The sequence below is a fragment of the Dreissena polymorpha genome, chromosome 8 (assembly GCF_020536995.1).
Source record: "Dreissena polymorpha isolate Duluth1 chromosome 8, UMN_Dpol_1.0, whole genome shotgun sequence".
Classification (NCBI taxonomy): domain Eukaryota; kingdom Metazoa; phylum Mollusca; class Bivalvia; order Myida; family Dreissenidae; genus Dreissena; species Dreissena polymorpha.
In genome coordinates, this window is record NC_068362.1 from 26,984,420 (window position 1) to 27,004,326 (window position 19,907).

The following is a 19,907-nucleotide window of genomic DNA, read 5'->3' on the forward strand; positions in this document are numbered from 1 at the left end:
TCTACTTACATGACTTTCAGATCAAGTAAAGAGTTTCGTTCTGGTCCTCTGATTTTTGGCAAAGTAATGGTCCTTGGACATAGACAAATAAATCTAACGATTCAAATTAATGACGATAATCCATATCACCTCTCTGATTGCATCCAACATTATTTGTTTTTTTCACAAATTATTAATGTCAGCAATTTTTTCAGACCCACGACTTTCTGTATCCGTTGCTAACGTACATTCGCTGCTACTCTTACCTTTGCTAATCAAAAGGCATGTTACATCAACAATTGAAACATTCAGGGGCACAATTTGTAATTGACTGATCGGGGATGTGTGTACAAAGCGATAAGAAAACATTGCCTAGGGGCTTATCTCCACTGGCGAGTAAATTAGCGCTAATCTCCTTGTTTATCAGGGACAATAAAACACATCTTTCCATTTATGTTATGGAAAAGTGTACTGGAGGCCTTTTAATGAGAGAAAAATTTGAAGTAGGCCCATTATTAAAAAAAATCCTAACTCGACAGCCAGCTCGGAGGGGCCGGGCCCCAGGTCCAAGGGCCTGGGTACGGGCCTGCATCTATAGCGACACAAAACAGCATACTACACAAATAAGTTACACAATTGTTATTGTGCTAAGAATACTCGTCAGATTTCTTCATCGTGGTTTTCATCCTGAATCTGTTCAAAGACCGATACAATGTATTCCATAGGTCTTTGATCTGTTCGTGCGTTAAGGTAAGTCCAAGTCCTGCAAAGTTGCTGCATGTCCTCAGTAGTTGTGAGGTCTTGATGTCCGTTTCCTCGTATTTTTCACAGGTTTTGAATTGTCGACCGTGGATATAGGGGTACTTCTTCCTGTGAATTCGTTTCAGGGCGTTTCCCGGCACAAGTTCACCGTCTCAGTTCACGGCCTAAAAGGGGCAAAGCATATATAACCCAAGCCCTGTTCTCGTGTTAAGTCTACGATGTCCCAAAGACCTATAAAATACACAGATTGGAAACTTTATCTATCGCGCTGTATCGTTCTATCTCGTATTCTATAGGTCTTTGGATGCCAGCCTGAAAAATTAAAGTAGGTTGTGAAATATTATTTACACCTTAGTTGATATTTTCATCCAAATAATTCAATTACTTATTAAAACTATTGCTGCGTGGTATGCTATTTTACATAAAATTACAAATAATACCTTCAATATCATAATTCGTTTGCGAAATCTTTTGACAAATTCTGCCACATTAAGCCCCATATCCACATACGCTATATACACCGGACATTCTAAAGAAGGCCGCCAAACTTACAGGTTAAGTTTGCGTTATTATCAAGTTCATATTTAGTAGATTCTAGCCCATCTTGATCTTCAGTTATTAATATATGTTTTACTGTGTAATACAAGAATAAATCGGATAATAAAACCATAATTTATTATTATAAATATTTTACCTCTTCAGCCTGTAACATCAACTAATCGAAGGCGGGAACGATTAGCTCACTTGGCAGAAACTACATGGATATGAGCTTGGATGGAGGAAAGCTGGTAAATATACTTTTTATCAGCTTAAACGTTCCGTTAATTAACCATCTTAGGACTTCCTTTAGTCGTTTCAACCGATTTAAAGTCATGATATTAAACTGGGGCTGATAACACACCCGCGCGTCGTCCTCCAATAAGTCCTCTCCGATAATGTGGGCGTCGACCTTTGAAATAGAAATGACTTTGAAATAAAATTATTGAATGTGTTATTACTACTTACATTATTATATATTTATAATTATAATTAGTAATTGTATTAATAGTATTACTTCGACCTTCAAGTAAGTTGAGTCCATTTTTAGTTTCATGTATTGTCAGTACAGGCTTTTTAGGTTCGCATGTTTCGGCAGGTTGAAGTCGTCTTCCATTACGAGCTCTTTCACGACGTCCTCCAATGTACTTGTGGCTTGTTGAAATTCGTTTCTTTTTGACATTTCCTTAACGTGAGCAAAGGTTCTTGCCTGTCTCTAATCTCCAGAATTTGCCGCATCTGTGTGGCAACCAATGACTCAGTGATCATAACCCATAGTGGCTCAGTTTTAGGTTTAGGATTTAGACTGGTATCGCTTTTAATAGCAAACATATTTATATGAGTGAAAAAAATGACACTAGCTCAATAACTATATTTTGCATTAAAACGTTAATGATCTCAAAAACAGTTATAAAATACAAATATTTGCCTTCACATAAGCTATAGCAGTGTATCATATGTTTAATTGGTTACATGAATGTAACCTGTTACTGTGTCTAGAGAGTGTGGTTCTCTGAAAATTTCTGTTTTGTTTTACTTTTCACACATACATGTACCGTTCTTTGCCCCATGCTGCTCACAGACATCACAGAACATATAGTCGTTGTCTTCAACGTAAGGAAGCCACGAACATGTATCCAACCAACTGCGTTGAAAAGTACGTGCTTTTCTTTTAGAGTTAGAATGAGGTTCACTGATGGTATACATGTTTACATGTTGACCGGCCATTACCGGTATTAAAGTTAAAAGTGGTTTGTAAAGGGTCCAGCTTTAACACCTTTTTGGGCGGCATTATTTCTGTACACAAAGTTAAAACAGGCCTCCATCCGGGGACTCCAGAAAATATCATAACACATTCTATTTAAAAGGTCGATTCTAATTGGTTCGCATACAGCGGTGGCTCGAGACTATAGCCAACCAAATGACTTGTTGCATTCTTGTAGGCTGTAGCCTCATTCGGTTAAACTCAGCGTTCATTGCTACACTTTTTGATCGTTCGTACTAATCGTGATTCGTGTATAATGGATTCGTTTCAGCAATTTCAAAACTATGCGTCTATTACGATATTTGTGCGTCATAGACGCGGGACGCGCAGGTAGCTTATTCCCTGTTTAAACTGATTCCCTGTTTAAACTGTCTTTTTGATGGAAGAGTGTGAAAATTTAGTGAATTTTACTTTAAAAAATAACAGTTTGTTTACATTATGAAAGTACAGATAATAAACAGGGTAGTGAATACTTAAGGGCCTTGCATAATTAACAAGTTGGCCGATTGATGACATATATATGTATTAATTGTATTTTCTACGACAATACACAACGATTCGTGATTCCGATGAATTTGTATAGTTAAACACAATCGGATAACTAGTAATTGTTATATAAGTTACAGTTGACAATTCACGGCTAAGCATCGGTATTTGTTTTTTCGTTGCACAACAAGATTGGCCATTAATGTATCTAAACAAAATGCTTGTATAATGTTAAACTCTTTCAACGACCAACAATGATAGCTTTAATTTATCATTTCATTTATAATATTATTTTGTCTCTACAATTTGCAATGGAGTGGGTAGAATAGTTTAATTTTTCTTAAAGTTATTATTCCATAAGTACTATTGGCATTGCATTATCGTGTTCATTTTACCTCTGGACAATTTAATGCCCCAGACAATTTATTGAAGGGTGGTTTATTTAATTGGACCGTTGACCGTGAATCTACAAAAATTGTTCATGAGCCTGACACCGCATCTCATCATTCAGATCATTATGGTCAATTAATTATAATAACTACATTTGACATTTGACGATAAATGTATTCCTTATTCGTTGACGTAAAAAATGATAACTAATGTTATATGTGACCTTCAGTTGTGACCTTAACCTTGAATCTACGGACCTGGTACTTGCGCGCGACACTACGTCTCAGCATGCTTATCTCTTTTGGCAAGTTATCTGAAATTCCATTCCAGCTTTACAACATTAGGCTCTTGACAAGATATAAACAATTTGTTTCGTATGTTTGACATTTGACTTAGAATTGTTTCTATTGACATTGAATCTATTGAACTGGTTCTTGCGCGCGTCACTCTGTCTAATCATCCGGATCACCTTTGCTTAGTTCTTTGAAATGTACACCTGTACTGGACAAAGAAATGCTCCGGTCATAATATCGGACTGAGGTTTTCTCGATTTGCCTTTAAAAGTCAACATCAACCTTGGACAAAGAGACCTGGTTCTCTCGCGCGAGAGTCCGTCTCCTCATTTTGTTTCACTTGTACAAAGTGATTCCAAAATCCTTTGACAAAGTTATGCTCCGAACAACATTAACCAACGCCGTTCGTTCGCTCAGATGTCTTCATAGTTGAACCTTTTTCAAACGGGAATATACAAATAGATGGTAATCGAGCATTTACGATACCAGAAAAAATATATGGTTTGTAGTAAAACACGATGTGTCTGTAAAGAAAATGTGTAAACATGTGTATGTTATTAGGTAATTTATTCCAAGATGTGTTATTTCTTACGTGAGAATTCGCATTTGGGATGTACATGAATACCGATTATTTAATATTTAGGTTATAGTACCACTTCGTTCTCGTTGAAAACGTTTATTTACCCCGAGAATACGAGATCAGACATTGAAATATGTTACATGACGCTGCGATGTTTGAAACGGTACGATATCGATGCCGATATTTTGGAACGTGTCGAAATTTTTTAAACATACCGATACTGAAACTGTATTGCCAATGTAATATAATAGCTCATCAGTGCCTACATTCATCATTTGCATGAATAACATTATTAATAGACTGAAAGGTATTGAAGGACATGTACTCTGATGTATAATGTGCTCCTTGTCAGCGGAGAATAACAGAATGAACGTCATTTTCAACTAAACCGAAAATACAATTAATTCGAATAGAAATTAAACATAACATTTATATAACGTTCTAGAATTATACAAGTTAAGAGTATATTACATGTACACAATATTAAAACATCTACCACAAAATTATTTGTTGAGTCAGGTTATGCAGAACACGTCTGGGGCACACTTGTTTTGTGTTATTTATTATTTTTAATAGCAATTTCAAAATGCAAATACAAACGGATGATCATCTATACAGTAAAACAATGAAATAACGCTGATGCACAATCATAGCTCAGTTTTGGTTTTTGTAACGATTAGTAGATTGCATTCTTGTTTCGATTACGACCAAAACTATGATAAAAATTAAATGTATTAATTGTATTTATATGGTAACAAATACCGAGAAAATCACCATTTCTGTAATGGAATATGCCGATCATTTTTGGAAATTCTATTCGGTATTTCTATTTTACCGCTCATCGGTGTCCAACCCATCTAAAATATATTTCACCAATGTATATGCACTATGTGTTTGCTTTCTAAGCTGTCCCTATCCTCATCCGGCACGAGCGGGACATGCCCTTGAAGCGTCTACATAGCAAGGAACCGTAAATTTGTTCCCGGCTAGATCTGCCACCGCGGAGTAAGTGGTCGCTATGCCGGCAACCAGTCCAACGAAAATAATCTCGTAGAGAAGTACACGCACATGTAATGGAATGAACCTAAAATCAATATCTGCCATACAGTAATTGTGCATTATTTAATAACCTTGATCAATTTGCATTTGCTATATGTATAATAACATGTATACTACCTTTCCTGCCTGACAGGTATTGGTGTAGACAAATAAGAATTGTTTTTCATCTTAAATAAATCATGATGGTAACTGGGAAGAATGTTAGATAGAAACGTGTTGTTGTACTTATAATGTTACCTTTCGGACGTAGTTTTAGTGGCCCTCCATAACTTCAAGTAAAATAAGGCCGGGCATATAAAGGAGAGGATGGTAATTGTTGAACCCCCTACGAGCGAGAAAATGGAGGAGAAATGTGGGACAGAAAGGGCAACGAACAAAACGGCCCCCATCACAGTGGTTCGAGTCAAGATACGCTTCCATGTAAATCCTGAAATGCAACAAAGGAGCACACGGTTGTGTACAGGTGGTGCTGCACTAAAAAAAGCGGAACTGCATGCAGTATTTTTTGGTTGTGGTGACTGAATAAGAAGTAGTTAATTGTCACAAATAATACACATGCAGTTGTAAAAAAACCTTGAACCTAACAGAAACGCACGATTGCATGAACATGTAGTCGCGTATTGATAATAATGACCCTGCATTTATGTTTCATAGTTTAAAGAATGTATGTCAAATATATACAAGATTTAAGAGCGAATTGTCTTATTGGCGTTCAATACAAACTCAATTTATTAAAGTATCAACGTAGGCAAAGTGGTATTATAAAATTTCTTACGCTCCGGAACCTTTAGAATGTGTTCCACTTCCTATGAGACTGGATTTACTACGATGACAATACCGAACAGGATATGCGCTGTCATAAGAAATGAGATTATTGTTGTTGTCGCACCCTTAGGTAACGTGTTGAGGATATTTGGTTCTACCCGCGACCCGTATATAAAATACGCTGCCGCAGAGCTCGGTGTGTACATCAACAACACAACTGAAAACATATAACACTAGTATCTATATCATCTGTGTATCATTTTATGTCAATAATGTTACAATAGCATACCCGTATTTTGTTAATATTTACTATTTTAAATAATGTTTTATTATTGAAAATATATCGTTTTTCTTATGTGGAGTGTGCTCTATAAATACCATTTACCGGTACGTGCATGATGCAGTATAAAGAGACACAACTTGTGGGACAATGCTGTCATTATGCTTGTTTTTTAAGCCGTGCTATGCGATTTTGACCGCACCCAACTGTCCCGTTATGCATTTCTTACAAGATGGCGTCTTGGGGACTGCTCGAGTCTCTTTCATAACCGGATTAATGAATTTTCAAGAACAAAATAAAGCAATCCCATATCAGCACAGATAAACATGGAAGTCTCGGATCGTCCCGGATCTTTCTCGTTCTTCTTAGGGCCATCATCCCCGTGACTACACGGCATCCACACGGACCAACCTGAACCAACACAGACAGTCCCGGCAGCAACACACACTTAACACGGTGCCAAGTCGAACAGTCCCGGACCAACACGGCAGAGATACTGATAGCCCCGGATAAACACGGACCAACATATCATCAACACGGACCATCCCGGACCTACACGACAACGACACGGATAAACACGGCAGCAATACGGAATAAAAACGATTTGCCCAGGACCGAAAATAATTTATATAAAAAGAAGGTGATTCCTTCAATTCGGGTGACGGGTAAGCGCAGTGATTGGTATGCGCGCTTTCAACCTAGGCGACCCGGATTAAATACCCGTTCCCGGCAGCATGTCAATTTGGTTGGTTGTCAACATACCAGAAATGTTGGTTTTCCTGTGGAAACTCCGGCGTCTGCAAACAGCATTAGAATGTTGCAATCTTTCAGAAAAAAAGTTTGAAATTGTAGGTATGTTCTGAACTTTGCCCAAACGTTCATGAGTGAAGTACATTAATAAGGTACGAGCGCTGACACACACTCCAGATACTCCCTTATGCAGCCTTAGACTCAAAAAATGCCTGAGGGCTTCCGAAATTCAAACACATCAGATTTCAAAGTAGCAACCTCGTATTTCGTGTTAAGCCAAAAAATAAAAGTGAGCCTTCCAGATGCCGAACGATCATAACGAGCACCATCCGCTATCGATGAAGAACAAGAGAAACAAGTAGAAACAGACTCGAAGTGCCGATCAAGATTCCCATCAGCTTCACAAGTAAATCTACAAGCGTCAGCACCACCCACGGAAACTGACGCCTTGTCCTTTGAGATAGAAAAATGGGCGACATGGCCGAATGGCTCGAAGAAAACCATATGTTTTTAAAGAAGACAAGAAGAAATACAAAAAACCGACAAAGAAGACAGACCACTTAAATTCAAACGCATCAGAGCTTAATCAGGAGTCCGGGCCCATGTTGAACACCTGGAACGCGAGCATCAGAACTGTTAGACAAGAAGAGAGCGTTGGCTTTGTGTTCCTGGCGTCTCTTATAGCGAGAGGGAAGGGCTGATGAGCATAAAGTATGAGTATAAATTTACACTACATTCATAATCGGTACATTACATTCTTCGGTAGCAGGTGGTGCTCGTAACGATCGTTTTGGAACTGGAAGGCCCACTTTTATAGTTCGTTAGTTTAGGCTGGAATTTTGACGTTTACGCTATTAAAACGAAAAATGAGGTTACTACTTCGAGATCCGAGATCTGCAGAATAATGAAATCACCATATATGTGCGTGCAATTTGGAGATTAAAAGGCTGCATAAGGTAAGAACATTGAGTGCGTCCTACCTGATTAATTTACTTCGCTTTATTATTCAAAATTTGGACGAATTTTGAATAATACCTGCAATTTCGAGGTATTTTTCTGTTAGATTTCAAATTTTACTGGGGTCTTCTACTGTTAACGGACGCCGGACTATCCGAACGAAAACCAATCTGTCCGGTACGGTGACGACCAACCAAACTCACCTGATGCCAGGAACGGATTTTGAATCCGTGTCGCCTAGGTGGGAAGCGTGTGTACCAATTACTACGCTCACCGGACACCCGAATTGATGGAATCACCGAAAATCAACCCTCTTTTATATGATTTTTTTTCTGTCTGGGGCGAATTGTGTTTGACCTGAATGGCTGCCGTGTTTATCCGTGTCGTTGTCGTTTAGGTCCGGGATGGTCCGTGTAGATGACGTATTGGTTCGTGTTTGTCCGGAACTATCCGTATTACTGCGTGTTGGTCCTGGCAGGTCCGGGTGGGCGCTGTGTTGTTGCTGAGACTGTCTGTGTTGGCACAGGTTGATCCGTGTGGAAACCGTACTGTCACCAGGGTGATGGTCTTTGGAAGACCGTCGAAAACTCCAAAAAACCGACGGATAGGCCCTGATCGTCCAGGTTATTGATCCGAATTGATCCAGGACGATCCGGGACGTACGTGTTCATCCGTGCTTATATGGGACTGGGCTTTAGATCAACACCTATTTACATGACATATTACACAGACAGATAACAGTTTTCGGCTATCGAAATATTTATGTCAACTCTTTACGCTTGCATCAAAAACAAATCAACTACCAAAAGAATATGATGTTTGTCTACAAATGCGTAGTCAATTTTATAAACAATTGCAGTAAAAAATGTGTCCAGAACTGCAAATTTAAGTAATAAATAAACGAAACTTCATTAACCAAGCACGGTGTAGTGCAAAATGCTTTAATCTGTAGGATGAGAAATACATTTAAAACGTCATCAATTTGCACAAAGAAAGAATGGTAAAATCATTTGCGTCTTCAATCTTTCATTTAAATCCTATTAAAGACGGAAATGGGAAAAATGCTAAAACAAAAACAAATGTGTTTAAACAGTTAACTTTTATTTACAATCGATTATTTAGACTTTTTTGGTAGTTATAAAAAAAACTATTAATAAACCTTCAATTAATCTTTAAATACATAGTATACGCGTATCTTGCTATAATTATGTATTACTTGATTTTATATATATTCCAATATCAAAATGGTAATTTACTTAAATATCCTATGATTAAGGCCTTTCCAAACTTTTTCGGATCTTTCATAACAGACTGATCTGAAGGAAAGCACGCATGCCCGTTATACGCAAAGCACATCGTTCCATATGTAGTGAAGAACGTCGTGACGGTGACGTTAGAGTGTGTGACGTCACTCACGTCTATGTCACCGCTTTGAAGCATGACAGACACGAACAAATTAATGCTCGCCGTCGCAGTAGCTAGAGTGGCAATTGCGGCAATGCCCCTAAAAATAAATACAGATATACAATACGCATTTGTTTGATGAGAAAATCAATGGCTTGTTACCAAATTTAAATCGTTAATAAAATTGTCTTGTTGATGCAATGCATGACAAAACGAATTTGTCGTTTGTTTAAAAAGTGTCACCGACTTTATATTGTAAAATAAACGTGCTATGTCAACTTTTGAACAACAGTTAATTTCTTAAGCTATTTTTGAAACGTGTATGTCTCGTAGATTGTTCTTTTTTAATTTGTGTCATCGATTTGTTAAAGTGTCCATTTGTCGATCTTTGAGAACGTGTACGGTACCAGAATTCCTTTGGCGTTCCAAGCCACGTAAATGGTGTCATGACGCAGCCGACGATAAGTGCCATTAGGCAGCAGTTGAACTTTGACCCCTCCGGAAGTAATTTCACTATGTTTTCAGCGGCCAGCAATACGTACACAACTGTGGCTCCAAACTGCGTGAAATTCAATGACAACGAGACCAGCTATCTGAAGAAAATATATGAAATACTACTGAAATATGAAATAACAGTCAATTGAATGAAATCTCTATCGGTTTCAAAAATATAGGTTTGTGCTGTAATTGTGCATGCTATTTAGGAGAGACAACGCGGTTATGGCTCTGCGCCAGAAGATGCACGAGTTTTGATATGTCATTCATAAGAGTTGTAAATCCATTGATTCGCCATTCGAGATCTGTATTTGACCGGGATTAGATACAAAGAAGGAGAAAGAAATATGATAAACCCGCTCCTAATATGCTAAAATAATCGACCACATGTGCTTAAGTGTTTTTTTAACAAAATGATGATTGTCGTTTGTTATATGTATTAAACGCCGTTCGAGTGACTGATTCAAACAAAAGCAAGTTATGTTAATACTGAAAAAATGAAATGCTTTGTGTCAAGAAAAGTAACGGTAGACGTAATTCTAATCGACTGATAAGTGTTCAATATCTCCTAGATGATTTTTCTTCCGCTGTGTTTAACATGCAGTCTCGCTGAGTGCTCAATGATGAAAAACAAACCTAACCCATAGGAAATGCGCAAATTGAAGTCAAATATAAAGACGACTTGATACATTATTTTAAAAGTATGTATTATAATGGGAAACTTTTATTTTTATTCATTTAACTGGAATTATTTTCAGTATATTTTACGGTGGCAAAAATAATACATGCACTTAGTAGAAAATAGCGTGGGTTGTGTTTTTCATGTCACTAAACAATGGTGCCGGTGTGCTCAATTTTAAGTTTTCATACCTGCCAAACGTCCCGTAAGCCAACTCTCCGATGGCTGGATATGGGTACCTAATACAGCCCTGTTTAAAGAAACCGATGGATAAACATGGACATTGTAAAACTAAAAATGGCGGCAAGAGCTTAGAGCATTATTTTTAACATACAAAAATAGCAACAACAATCGATAGATGTATTTGGAATCACAAACTAAACAAACACTTTTCTATCAATGTAAATCCATAAGCTGTGAACCCCGCCGATAGTGTAGGAAGTTTTTTATGGGCTAACTAATGTTTAAACTGCCAGAAAAAAACTGCAGATGAAAGACGTAAAGGTTCTGTCGCACTGACCTTTCTTGTCAATATATCTTCGATGCGTTGGATATACTTCAGTCTAGAGTCAGTCCTGGATTTTTCTGATGTTCCATAGAAACATAGATATGCCTTACCCGAGTCAGGTTAGGATTCCTTTCCCGTGCTAGAGTCAAATAATTGATGTACGTCTGCCTTAGTCAGGATAGGCTTCCTCTCATGTGCAGTGTTCAACATTTGATATGTTTCCATCTCAGGCAGGTCAGTACTTATCTCCTGTGCTAATGTTCAACACTTGATTTATTCTACCTAAGTAAGGCCACGATATACCTAATGTGTAAGTGACTTACCCTTTATGTATGCCTACCTGAGTCAGGCCAGCATGACACTCCTGTACCACTGTCCAATACTTGATTTATGCCTACCTGAGTCAGGCCAGCATTCCACTCCTGTACCACCTTCAAATACTTGATATATGTTTACCTGAGTCAGGTTAGGATTCCACTCCTGTACCACTGTCCAATACTTGATGTTTGCCTACCTGAGTCAGGTAAGAATTCCTCTCCTGTACCACTGTCCAATACTTGATTTATGCCTACCTGAGTCAGGCCAGCATTCCACTCCTGTACCACTGTCCAATACTTGATGTTTGCCTACCTGAGTCAGGTAAGGATTCCTCTCCTGTACCACTGTCCAATACTTGATTTATGCCTACCTGAGTCAGGTCAGGATTCCTCTCCTATACCACTGTCCAATACTTGATGTTTGCCTACCTGAGTCAGGTAAGGATTCCTCTCCTGTACCACTGTCCAATACTTGATCTATGCCTACCTGAGTCAGGCCAGCATTCCACTCCTGTACCACTGTCCAATACTTGATTTATGCCTACCTGAGTCAGGTCTTGGTTCCTCTCCTGTACCACTGTCCAATACTTGATGTATGCCAACCTGAGTCAGGTCAGAATTACTCTCCTGTACCACTGTCCAATACTTGATGTATGCCAACCTGAGTCAGGTCAGAATTACTCTCCTGTACAACTGTCCAATACTTGATGTATGCCTACCTACCTGAGTCAGGGTAGGATTCCTCTCCTGTACCACTGTCCAATACTTGATGTATGCCAACCTGAGTCAGGTCAGAATTACTCTCCTGTACAACTGTCCAATACTTGATGTATGCCTACCTACCTGAGTCAGGGTAGGATTCCTCTGCTGTACCACTGTCCAATACTTGATGTATGCCAACCTGAGTCAGGTCAGAATTACTCTCCTGTACTACTGTCCAATACTTGATGTATGCCTACCTACCTGAGTCAGGGTAGGATTCCTCTCCTGTACCACTGTCCAATACTTGATGTATGCCTACCTACCTGAGTCAGGTCAGAATTACTCTCCTGTACCACTGTCCAATACTTGATGTTTGCCTACCTGAGTCAGGTCAGGGTTCCTCTCCTGTACCACTGTCCAATACTTGATGTATGCCAACCTGAGTCAGGTCAGGGTTCCCCTCCTGTACCAATGTTCAATACTTTATGTATGCCTACCTGAGTCAGGCCAGGGTTCCTCTCCTGTGCGAGAGTCCAGCACTTGCCCAACACGTCCCCTGTATATGCGGACAGGAAACAGCAAACGAGGACTAAAACGAAGCCTATCCAACCTGAAATAACATAATTACATGAGTATACAAGTTCACAAGTACATTTGATGAAGGGTTATACACATGTATTAAATATATGTTTATTGTGAATGCTTGCAATGTCAAGTAAAATGCCTTCATAATGACCACTTTGATCATGGTCAGCCCTTGACCATTTTAGTTTTCACCATTTATATGCGTGCTTTAAAAACAGTTATTTGTAGTACAGTATGTTTTATTGTAATCGAATGTTATTATAGTGTGTTATCAATCGTTGAAAATATTCCTCTTTGAAGGTTTGCAACATGTATTTATCATCTTTCTGTAAATATTATAAACATCGCCTTAATCACTGCCGGTAATCACTGGCGCCTCCTCCTATTGAGATACAGTAATAAAAGAGCCAATGATACTTCCGAGATGGAACTTATGGCCAGAACGTGTTGTTTAAAAAAAGAGAGAAATATAAATGAAGAGCAGAATTTATGTTTTCAAGACGTGTCGCCTTAGTTAAAAATTCGGGCAATTTAGAGTCATTGAACGACGATTAACCCATCCACAACTTCACAGAAACATAATTTGAGATACATTTCGACTCAAACTATCCTGTAAAATTCCCAACATAAGAAACATGTATTTACACAGAAACTGTTTACTGACCGGCGTCGTCCATCGCCTTGGGCAGCGTGAGAAAACCGGAACCAGCGATAACGCCGACGATGAAGACGCACGTGGTGAGCACCCCGAGACCCTTGCCGTGCAACGCTTCCGGTGATACGTACGGCTTAAGGATAATCAATTATGTTGAACAATCGGCATTATGATGGTTTACTTGTTAAGATTTCAATTTCCCTTTCTTTTAGGTAAATAAATTAACATGTTCACATAATTGGGTTTTTAAGTTTGTAATTTTTATTAAATGCCTTAAATTGATTGAATTAACGGATATATAAAGCTCAAGTGCAACAATAGGAAAATAAATATTTAATATTTTTTATTTAAATGAAGACCCAACTGGGAAAAATTATCGATCTGTGCATTTAGACCAATTTCGCGAAAATCAACAAGTAACAAGTCATTCCACCGCTTAGCGTGTTTTACCCTTTATATTTGTATTGATTTCAAACGACGGTCAGTCCTACTCTTCAACAAACACGTACTTTCAGTTTTCAGCATATGTCACTGTCTGCAATTGTCGTTTGTTACCGTGTTTTAACCCTTTTCTTTTTTCATGTTAAAAAATGTTAAATCGTCAATCTGTAAACAAACTTCCTTTTATGAGGCCAATGACTTGTAACAAGACTGGATAAAGATATAATAGACTCGTAATCACAATGCCCAGGGCTAGTTTCATGTTTAGGGCTTCCTAACAAGCTAAAAAACAAACATTTAACACTGATATGTAAAACGAAGGCATTCGATGTCATACACACAATTTAATATTCAATTTCATTTGAAATAATGTTAAAATTTGCTTGCACTCAGAGCTTAAACACCCGATCCTGACTTACCTTCCCTTCATTTATCACAGCTACCGTTTCCTCTTCGTACGACGACTTTGTGTAGCGAACCTCTATCTCCATTATGCATACACTCCGGCGTTATATTAAACTTCTTTTGGCAAAGTGTACTGGTACACAGTATAACTACTCGTAATGCATATATATATAACGAAATACTAGTATATGCATCAATCACATTTAACGTATCATTTGCTTCACTTAGAAATTTAATCTATATGAGAACCAATGCGACAAATATACTTCCGGATGTTCAACTCTTACTTTATGGTTATCCCGTGATCATATTTTATGATTTGCAATACATACCACTACATTAGAAATATCAAGTGATAAGATAACATCGTATTGGCTGTTATATGTGTACTAACCGATCTTAAATGTGTTTAAACTTATCTAAAATACCACTGATACATGTTTTCAGTATGTTGATAGATGAGATATGATAACTCCCGCGCTGTTTCAGTACAAACACAAAACGCATTTGCATATAGTACGCATGTAATTCATACTATGCATGTCTTCGCATCCGTCCATACATTCACAAATGCATATGGTTATGAGTCAACCTAATCTGAGTCTGTTCAAACAAAATCTCTTCAGAAATGAGCAATTATTCAAATAAATTTTCTATTTATCCCTCTACCCGGTTATCTAACATTCAACATAACATGCATATGTTTATCTGTCTGTCGGTAAGTCTAACCTTTCCGTCAAATTTCCACAACCAAGCGTGTACACATTTCGATCGCCAGTACATCATTTACTAATATTCAAATGTACATTCGGCAACAAATATGCAAAGCCATCCCTTTTTGTTGCTAAGGCTAACACATCATAGAACAAGCTAGTTTCTCAGTTCAAAATTGTGTGTGTTCACTCAGCTGTCTGGTGAGCGCAGTGGTCAGTGCACTCGTCTCTCATCTCGGCAACCCAGGTTCAATCCGGCGCAAGTGAATATAGATTGTAATCAATACAGTGGACAGTTGAGCTTTCCTCAGGGTTTCCCGGCTTCCCCCAATAGCACAAGAACACATCCAAATTTGATTCATTTCGTGTACAAATTAGCTCGATATTGCACCTGTCATTCAAACTACAGTTTAGAATGCCCATTAGATAGACGTGCTCGGACAGTCTTAGGTTGTAAGATCTTTCGATTAACTCACACATTTCGATCTAAAAAGACCCGTATAAGAAAATATTGAAAGCAATATTTTAAAATGTGTCAGCCATGATAACTCTTATAATGCTTCTTAAATTGTAAGAGTGATTTTTGTTTACATTACAGCTCAAATCGTCGATAAATCGAAAAGAAAAAAACATTGAAATTATGGAAAGCAAATTACTATTGGCTAATATAAAACCATCATTATGTTAAATAATACACATATACATGAGTAATTTATATGCAGAAAATATTTTTCTTTCAATCATTCAAAATAAACGTTATGTTTTGATGAACTTAAATATGTTTAAATCATTTATAAATATTAAACACAATAAATAATCTTTTAAATAGGTATGCATGTTAAATAATCCGTTCAATTTCAATTTCTCAACCTTTTTAAAGCTAATCAGTAGGGGTAAATCATTGGACCAAAAGATCAGGTCGTATCATACCAATTAACAAATGATAAGGTCGTAAAATACCATTTACCAACAGGTACCATTTGACAAAAAGATAAGGGGTTAAACTACCATTTGACCAAAAGATAAGGGGTAATATACCATTTGAAAAAGAGACGATGGCGTAAAATACGATTTGGCCAACAGATCATCTCATCACATCTTCGCCTGTGGTCCCATCTGGGACATAGGCCGCCAATTAGCTTCTTCCATGCGTCTCGGTTCTGGGTGAGTCTCTCCAGCTGCCCAATTGGTTGGTCCGTCTACTTAACATCTGCCTAAGGTCATGGCGCCAGGTGTTTCCAGGCCGCCCTCTCCTCCTTTTTCCTTGGGGGTTCCATGTGAGAGATTGCCTTGTGGTATTGGATGCATGCTTGCGAAGGGTGTGGCCTATCCACCGCCAACGTCTCTGAATGATGTCTTCTTCAATTTGCTGCTGGTTTACTCTTCTTCATAATTCTTAGTTGGAGATCTTGTCTGGCCAGCGGATCTTGAGGATCTTCCTGACGCAGGTGTTGATAAAGGCCTGTAGTTTCTTTATGGTGGTGACAGTGGTTCTCCAGGTCTCTGCTCCATAGAGGAATAGTGGCTTCACGATGGTATTGAAGAGTCTGATCTTGGTGGTGATGCCAATTGGGCTGGATCCCCAGATGTTCTGCAGCTGATGGAAGGCTGCTCGTGCTTCACCGGTGCGGGTTCTGACATCTGCATCCGTTCCTCCCTGGTTGTCCAGAATGCTGCCGAGATAGGTGAAGCGGTCCACCTCATCCAGCGCCTCGCCTTGGACTGTGATGGGTGTGTTGCATGATGTGTTGGTCCTGAACACCTTGCTTTTCCCTCTGTTGACGGTCAGGCCCAGTCTAGCTGAGTTGTCCGCTACCATGTTTATCTTTTTCTGCATCTGTTGTTGGGTGTGGGAGAGAAGAGCCAAATCATCGGCCAAGTCGAGGTCTTCCAACTGTTTCCAAAGTCTCCACTGAATTCCATTCCGCTTCTGCTCCTTCGATGTCTTCATTACCCAGTCTATGACCAGCAGGTACAGGAAAGGTGGGAGTAAGCAGCCTTGTCTCACACCGGTTCTCACTTCAAAGGCATCCGTGAGCTGTCTGTCATGAACGATTCTGCAGGTCATTCCCTCATAAGACTTCCTGTTGATTTTGATGATCTTTCCTGGCACTCCATTGTGCCTCAGAATTCTCAAGAAGGACTCCCGGTCCAGGAGCTGAGGTCGTCTTCATTGTGACGCTTGATGAGGTAACCCTTTTTCCAATCTGTTTGAATTTCTTCTTCTTCCCATATCTTGCCGAAAAGTGGGTGTAGTAGCTCCACAGTGGTCCCCACGTCAGCCTTAAGCGCTTCTGCCGGTATGCTGTCCGGTCCTGCACATTTGCCGTTCTTCAATTGCGTGATGTCATTGTTGATCTCTTCCTTTGTAAGAGTGCAGCATTTTATTTGCAGATCACTAGTAACTGGCAGAATCTCCAGTGGGTTCGCAGGAGCTGGCCTGTTGAGAAGTTCCTGGAAGTACTCAATCCACCTCTTCTTCTGCCATTCGGCATCTATTATCACTCCTCCAGTTTTGTCCCTTAATGGCCTATCTTGCTTGGCAAACTGCCCTGCTAATCCCTTGGTGATAGAGTACAGATCTCTAGTTCTGTTCTGATAGGCTGCCTCTTCCGCCTCTGATGCAAGCGTCTCTAGGTAGTTCCAATTGTCTGCTCTAATACTTCGTCTGACGCTCCTATTTGTCTCAGTGTAGTCCTCTTTTGCGTTCACCTTTTGGCTCGTGTTCTGCTGTTGTTTACACTTGCCTTCTTTTCTTGTCTTTCTGCAACTGTCTGAAGCGTCTCTGCTGATATCCACTCCTTGTGGTTGTAAGACTTGGAGCCCAGTACTTCTTGGCATGTTGAAGACACTGCTTCTTTCACGTTCTGCCACTTCTGCTCTATCGTCTCTTCTTCAAGCAGCTTATCTGGGACCTGAAATTTGTTAGAGAGTGACATTGAACTCTTCTTGCTTCCAGGTGTTAATCAGTGTGGCAGTGTTGTACCGTTTGCGTTGGCTGGGCCCGCATGTTCAACACTTCTTCAGCTTTAGTTTCAATCGGCCGACAATTAGATGATGGTCCGAAGCCACGTCTGCTCCTCGCTTGACACGTACATACTGAAGAGAGCGACGATATTTCCTTGCGATGCACAAGTGGTCAATCTGGTTCTCTGTTGACAGATCTGGTGACACCCAAGTTGCCTTGTGTATCCTTTTTTGATAGAAAACACTTCCTCCGATGACCAGGTTACTTGTTGCGCACAGGTCGGCGATTCTCTCTCCGTTGTCGTTCATCTCGCCTAACCCATGCTTCCCCATGATCTCCGCATATCCTCGGTTGTCACTGCCGATATTGGCGTTGAAGTCACCCATTAGGCTGATGATGTTTCTCTTTGGTCTGTCTTGTATAATGTTTGACAGTCTATTGTAAAAGTTGTCCTCATCCTCTTTACTGTCGTTTATCGGGGCGTAGCACTGGATTATGTCCATGTTGATCCTCTCTTTTTTTGAAAGGAAATAGGCCGTCATGATCCGTGGTCTTTGTGCCTCCCACCCGATGAGCGCTCTCTGTGCCGATTTGGAAAGCATCGGGGCTACTCCCTGGGTGTGTGCTACATCCTCCTGCTCATTCCCCGAGAACAACAGTAACTCACTGGAAGTCAGTCGCTTCTGTCCAGAGCCAGTCCACCTTGATGCACTGATCTATAGGATGGTGAGGGTGAACTTCCTACTCTCTGCGGCCACTTGTGCTGTCCTCCCGGTCTCATACATGGTTCGGACATTCCATGTACCGATGGTGGTTGTGGTCCTGGTGGAGATGATGGTCTTCGGCCTGATGTCTTCCAGATGACACTGGCTTTCACCGTCCGGCGTCATACGTCCTCCAGCTGGAGGTCCACCTTCTCCCAGGTCCATGATGTATGTTGTTATTTTGTTTGGTATTTCTGTAGCAATCAGGTTTCAACAGGGTAGGGTTAATAGCCCTACGTCCAACCCTCCTCCTTTTTCAGCGCGGGCTTGGCGAAGTTTTGGCCAATAGATAAAGGGGTAAAATACCCTTTGAAGTAAAACCGTATATGAAACTCTGAAAAGGCGTTATTTTTGTACATGTACATATTTGTATAGACGAAAGATAAGCGAAGAAGAAATTGCAAAACTATAGGTCCCTACATTAATTGTTTATTGAATCATGTTTCAACTATTATTGTAGATTCTTTACGACTCTGATGCCGATAATTAATTACTAGTACGTGACTTGTCAATATTATCTGAAGAGAATGTTTTATTAATATTTGTATAACCTATGCGTTTTTACACGCATAAATGAGTAAACAACGAATCATAAACTTAATAATTACTATCATGGGGAATTAGAAATGCATACTTTAACTCCTTATAATTCTGTGTATTGGGTTTGTTGTTTCATTTTAGTAAGGATTGCGTATAGTTTCACATTTGTATCAACTTCTACTGTAGATACTTTGTTGTTTTCACGACAGCTGTCCTGATTTACCTTCCGCTTTGAAAGTTTAAATTTTCGGTCGGTCACCTTGTATATTGACCACAACAATATTTTAAGTTTATTATATGTAGTTGTTATATAGTATTATGAAACTTAAATCTGAAACTATATAAATTAAAACAATTAATGCAAAAATGCCAAGAAACTAAATATTCAACTGTTCGCCCATTAATTAAGTTGAATTTATTTAAGTTTAAGCCAATGTGTGCATGTATGCTACCTACACACAAAATTACCACACAATACCTTCATTAACACTCAAATTATTGAGCGGAAGTAATATTTCATTTTTTAAGTTAAGCTTTTTAAGTTATGACCTTGACCTTACTCGACCCAACATGAAAACCCATCATAAATCTGCGTGTCCGCTTCGTAAAAACAAAATTATAATGAAATA

General features: G+C 39.2%; 1 protein-coding gene across 1 annotated transcript; it reads right to left on the minus strand.

Annotated features, from left to right (window-relative positions):
- Nucleotides 1-4,841: 4,841 nt before the first annotated feature.
- Nucleotides 4,842-14,681, minus strand: LOC127841085 (uncharacterized). The gene is made up of 9 exons (XM_052369641.1): nucleotides 14,308-14,681; nucleotides 13,457-13,580; nucleotides 12,705-12,817; nucleotides 10,872-10,930; nucleotides 9,914-10,099; nucleotides 9,359-9,606; nucleotides 6,126-6,332; nucleotides 5,588-5,777; nucleotides 4,842-5,375 (listed from the first exon to the last, which is right to left on the minus strand). Exons 1-5 carry the CDS (start codon nucleotides 14,377-14,379, stop codon nucleotides 10,096-10,098), a joined length of 372 nt encoding a protein of 123 aa, XP_052225601.1. The 5' UTR covers nucleotides 14,380-14,681; the 3' UTR covers nucleotides 4,842-5,375; nucleotides 5,588-5,777; nucleotides 6,126-6,332; nucleotides 9,359-9,606; nucleotides 9,914-10,095.
- Nucleotides 14,682-19,907: the final 5,226 nt, after the last annotated feature.

Coding starts and splice junctions, on each gene's coding strand:
- LOC127841085 (XM_052369641.1), bottom strand. CDS start 14,379: ATGGAGATAGAGGTTCGCTACACAAAGTCGTCGTACGAAGAGGAAACG. Junction 13,581..14,307: donor CTGTGATAAATGAAGGGAAG/GTAAGTCAGGAT, acceptor ATTATCCTTAAG/CCGTACGTATCACCGGAAGC. Junction 12,818..13,456: donor CAAGGCGATGGACGACGCCG/GTCAGTAAACAG, acceptor ATGTTATTTCAG/GTTGGATAGGCTTCGTTTTA.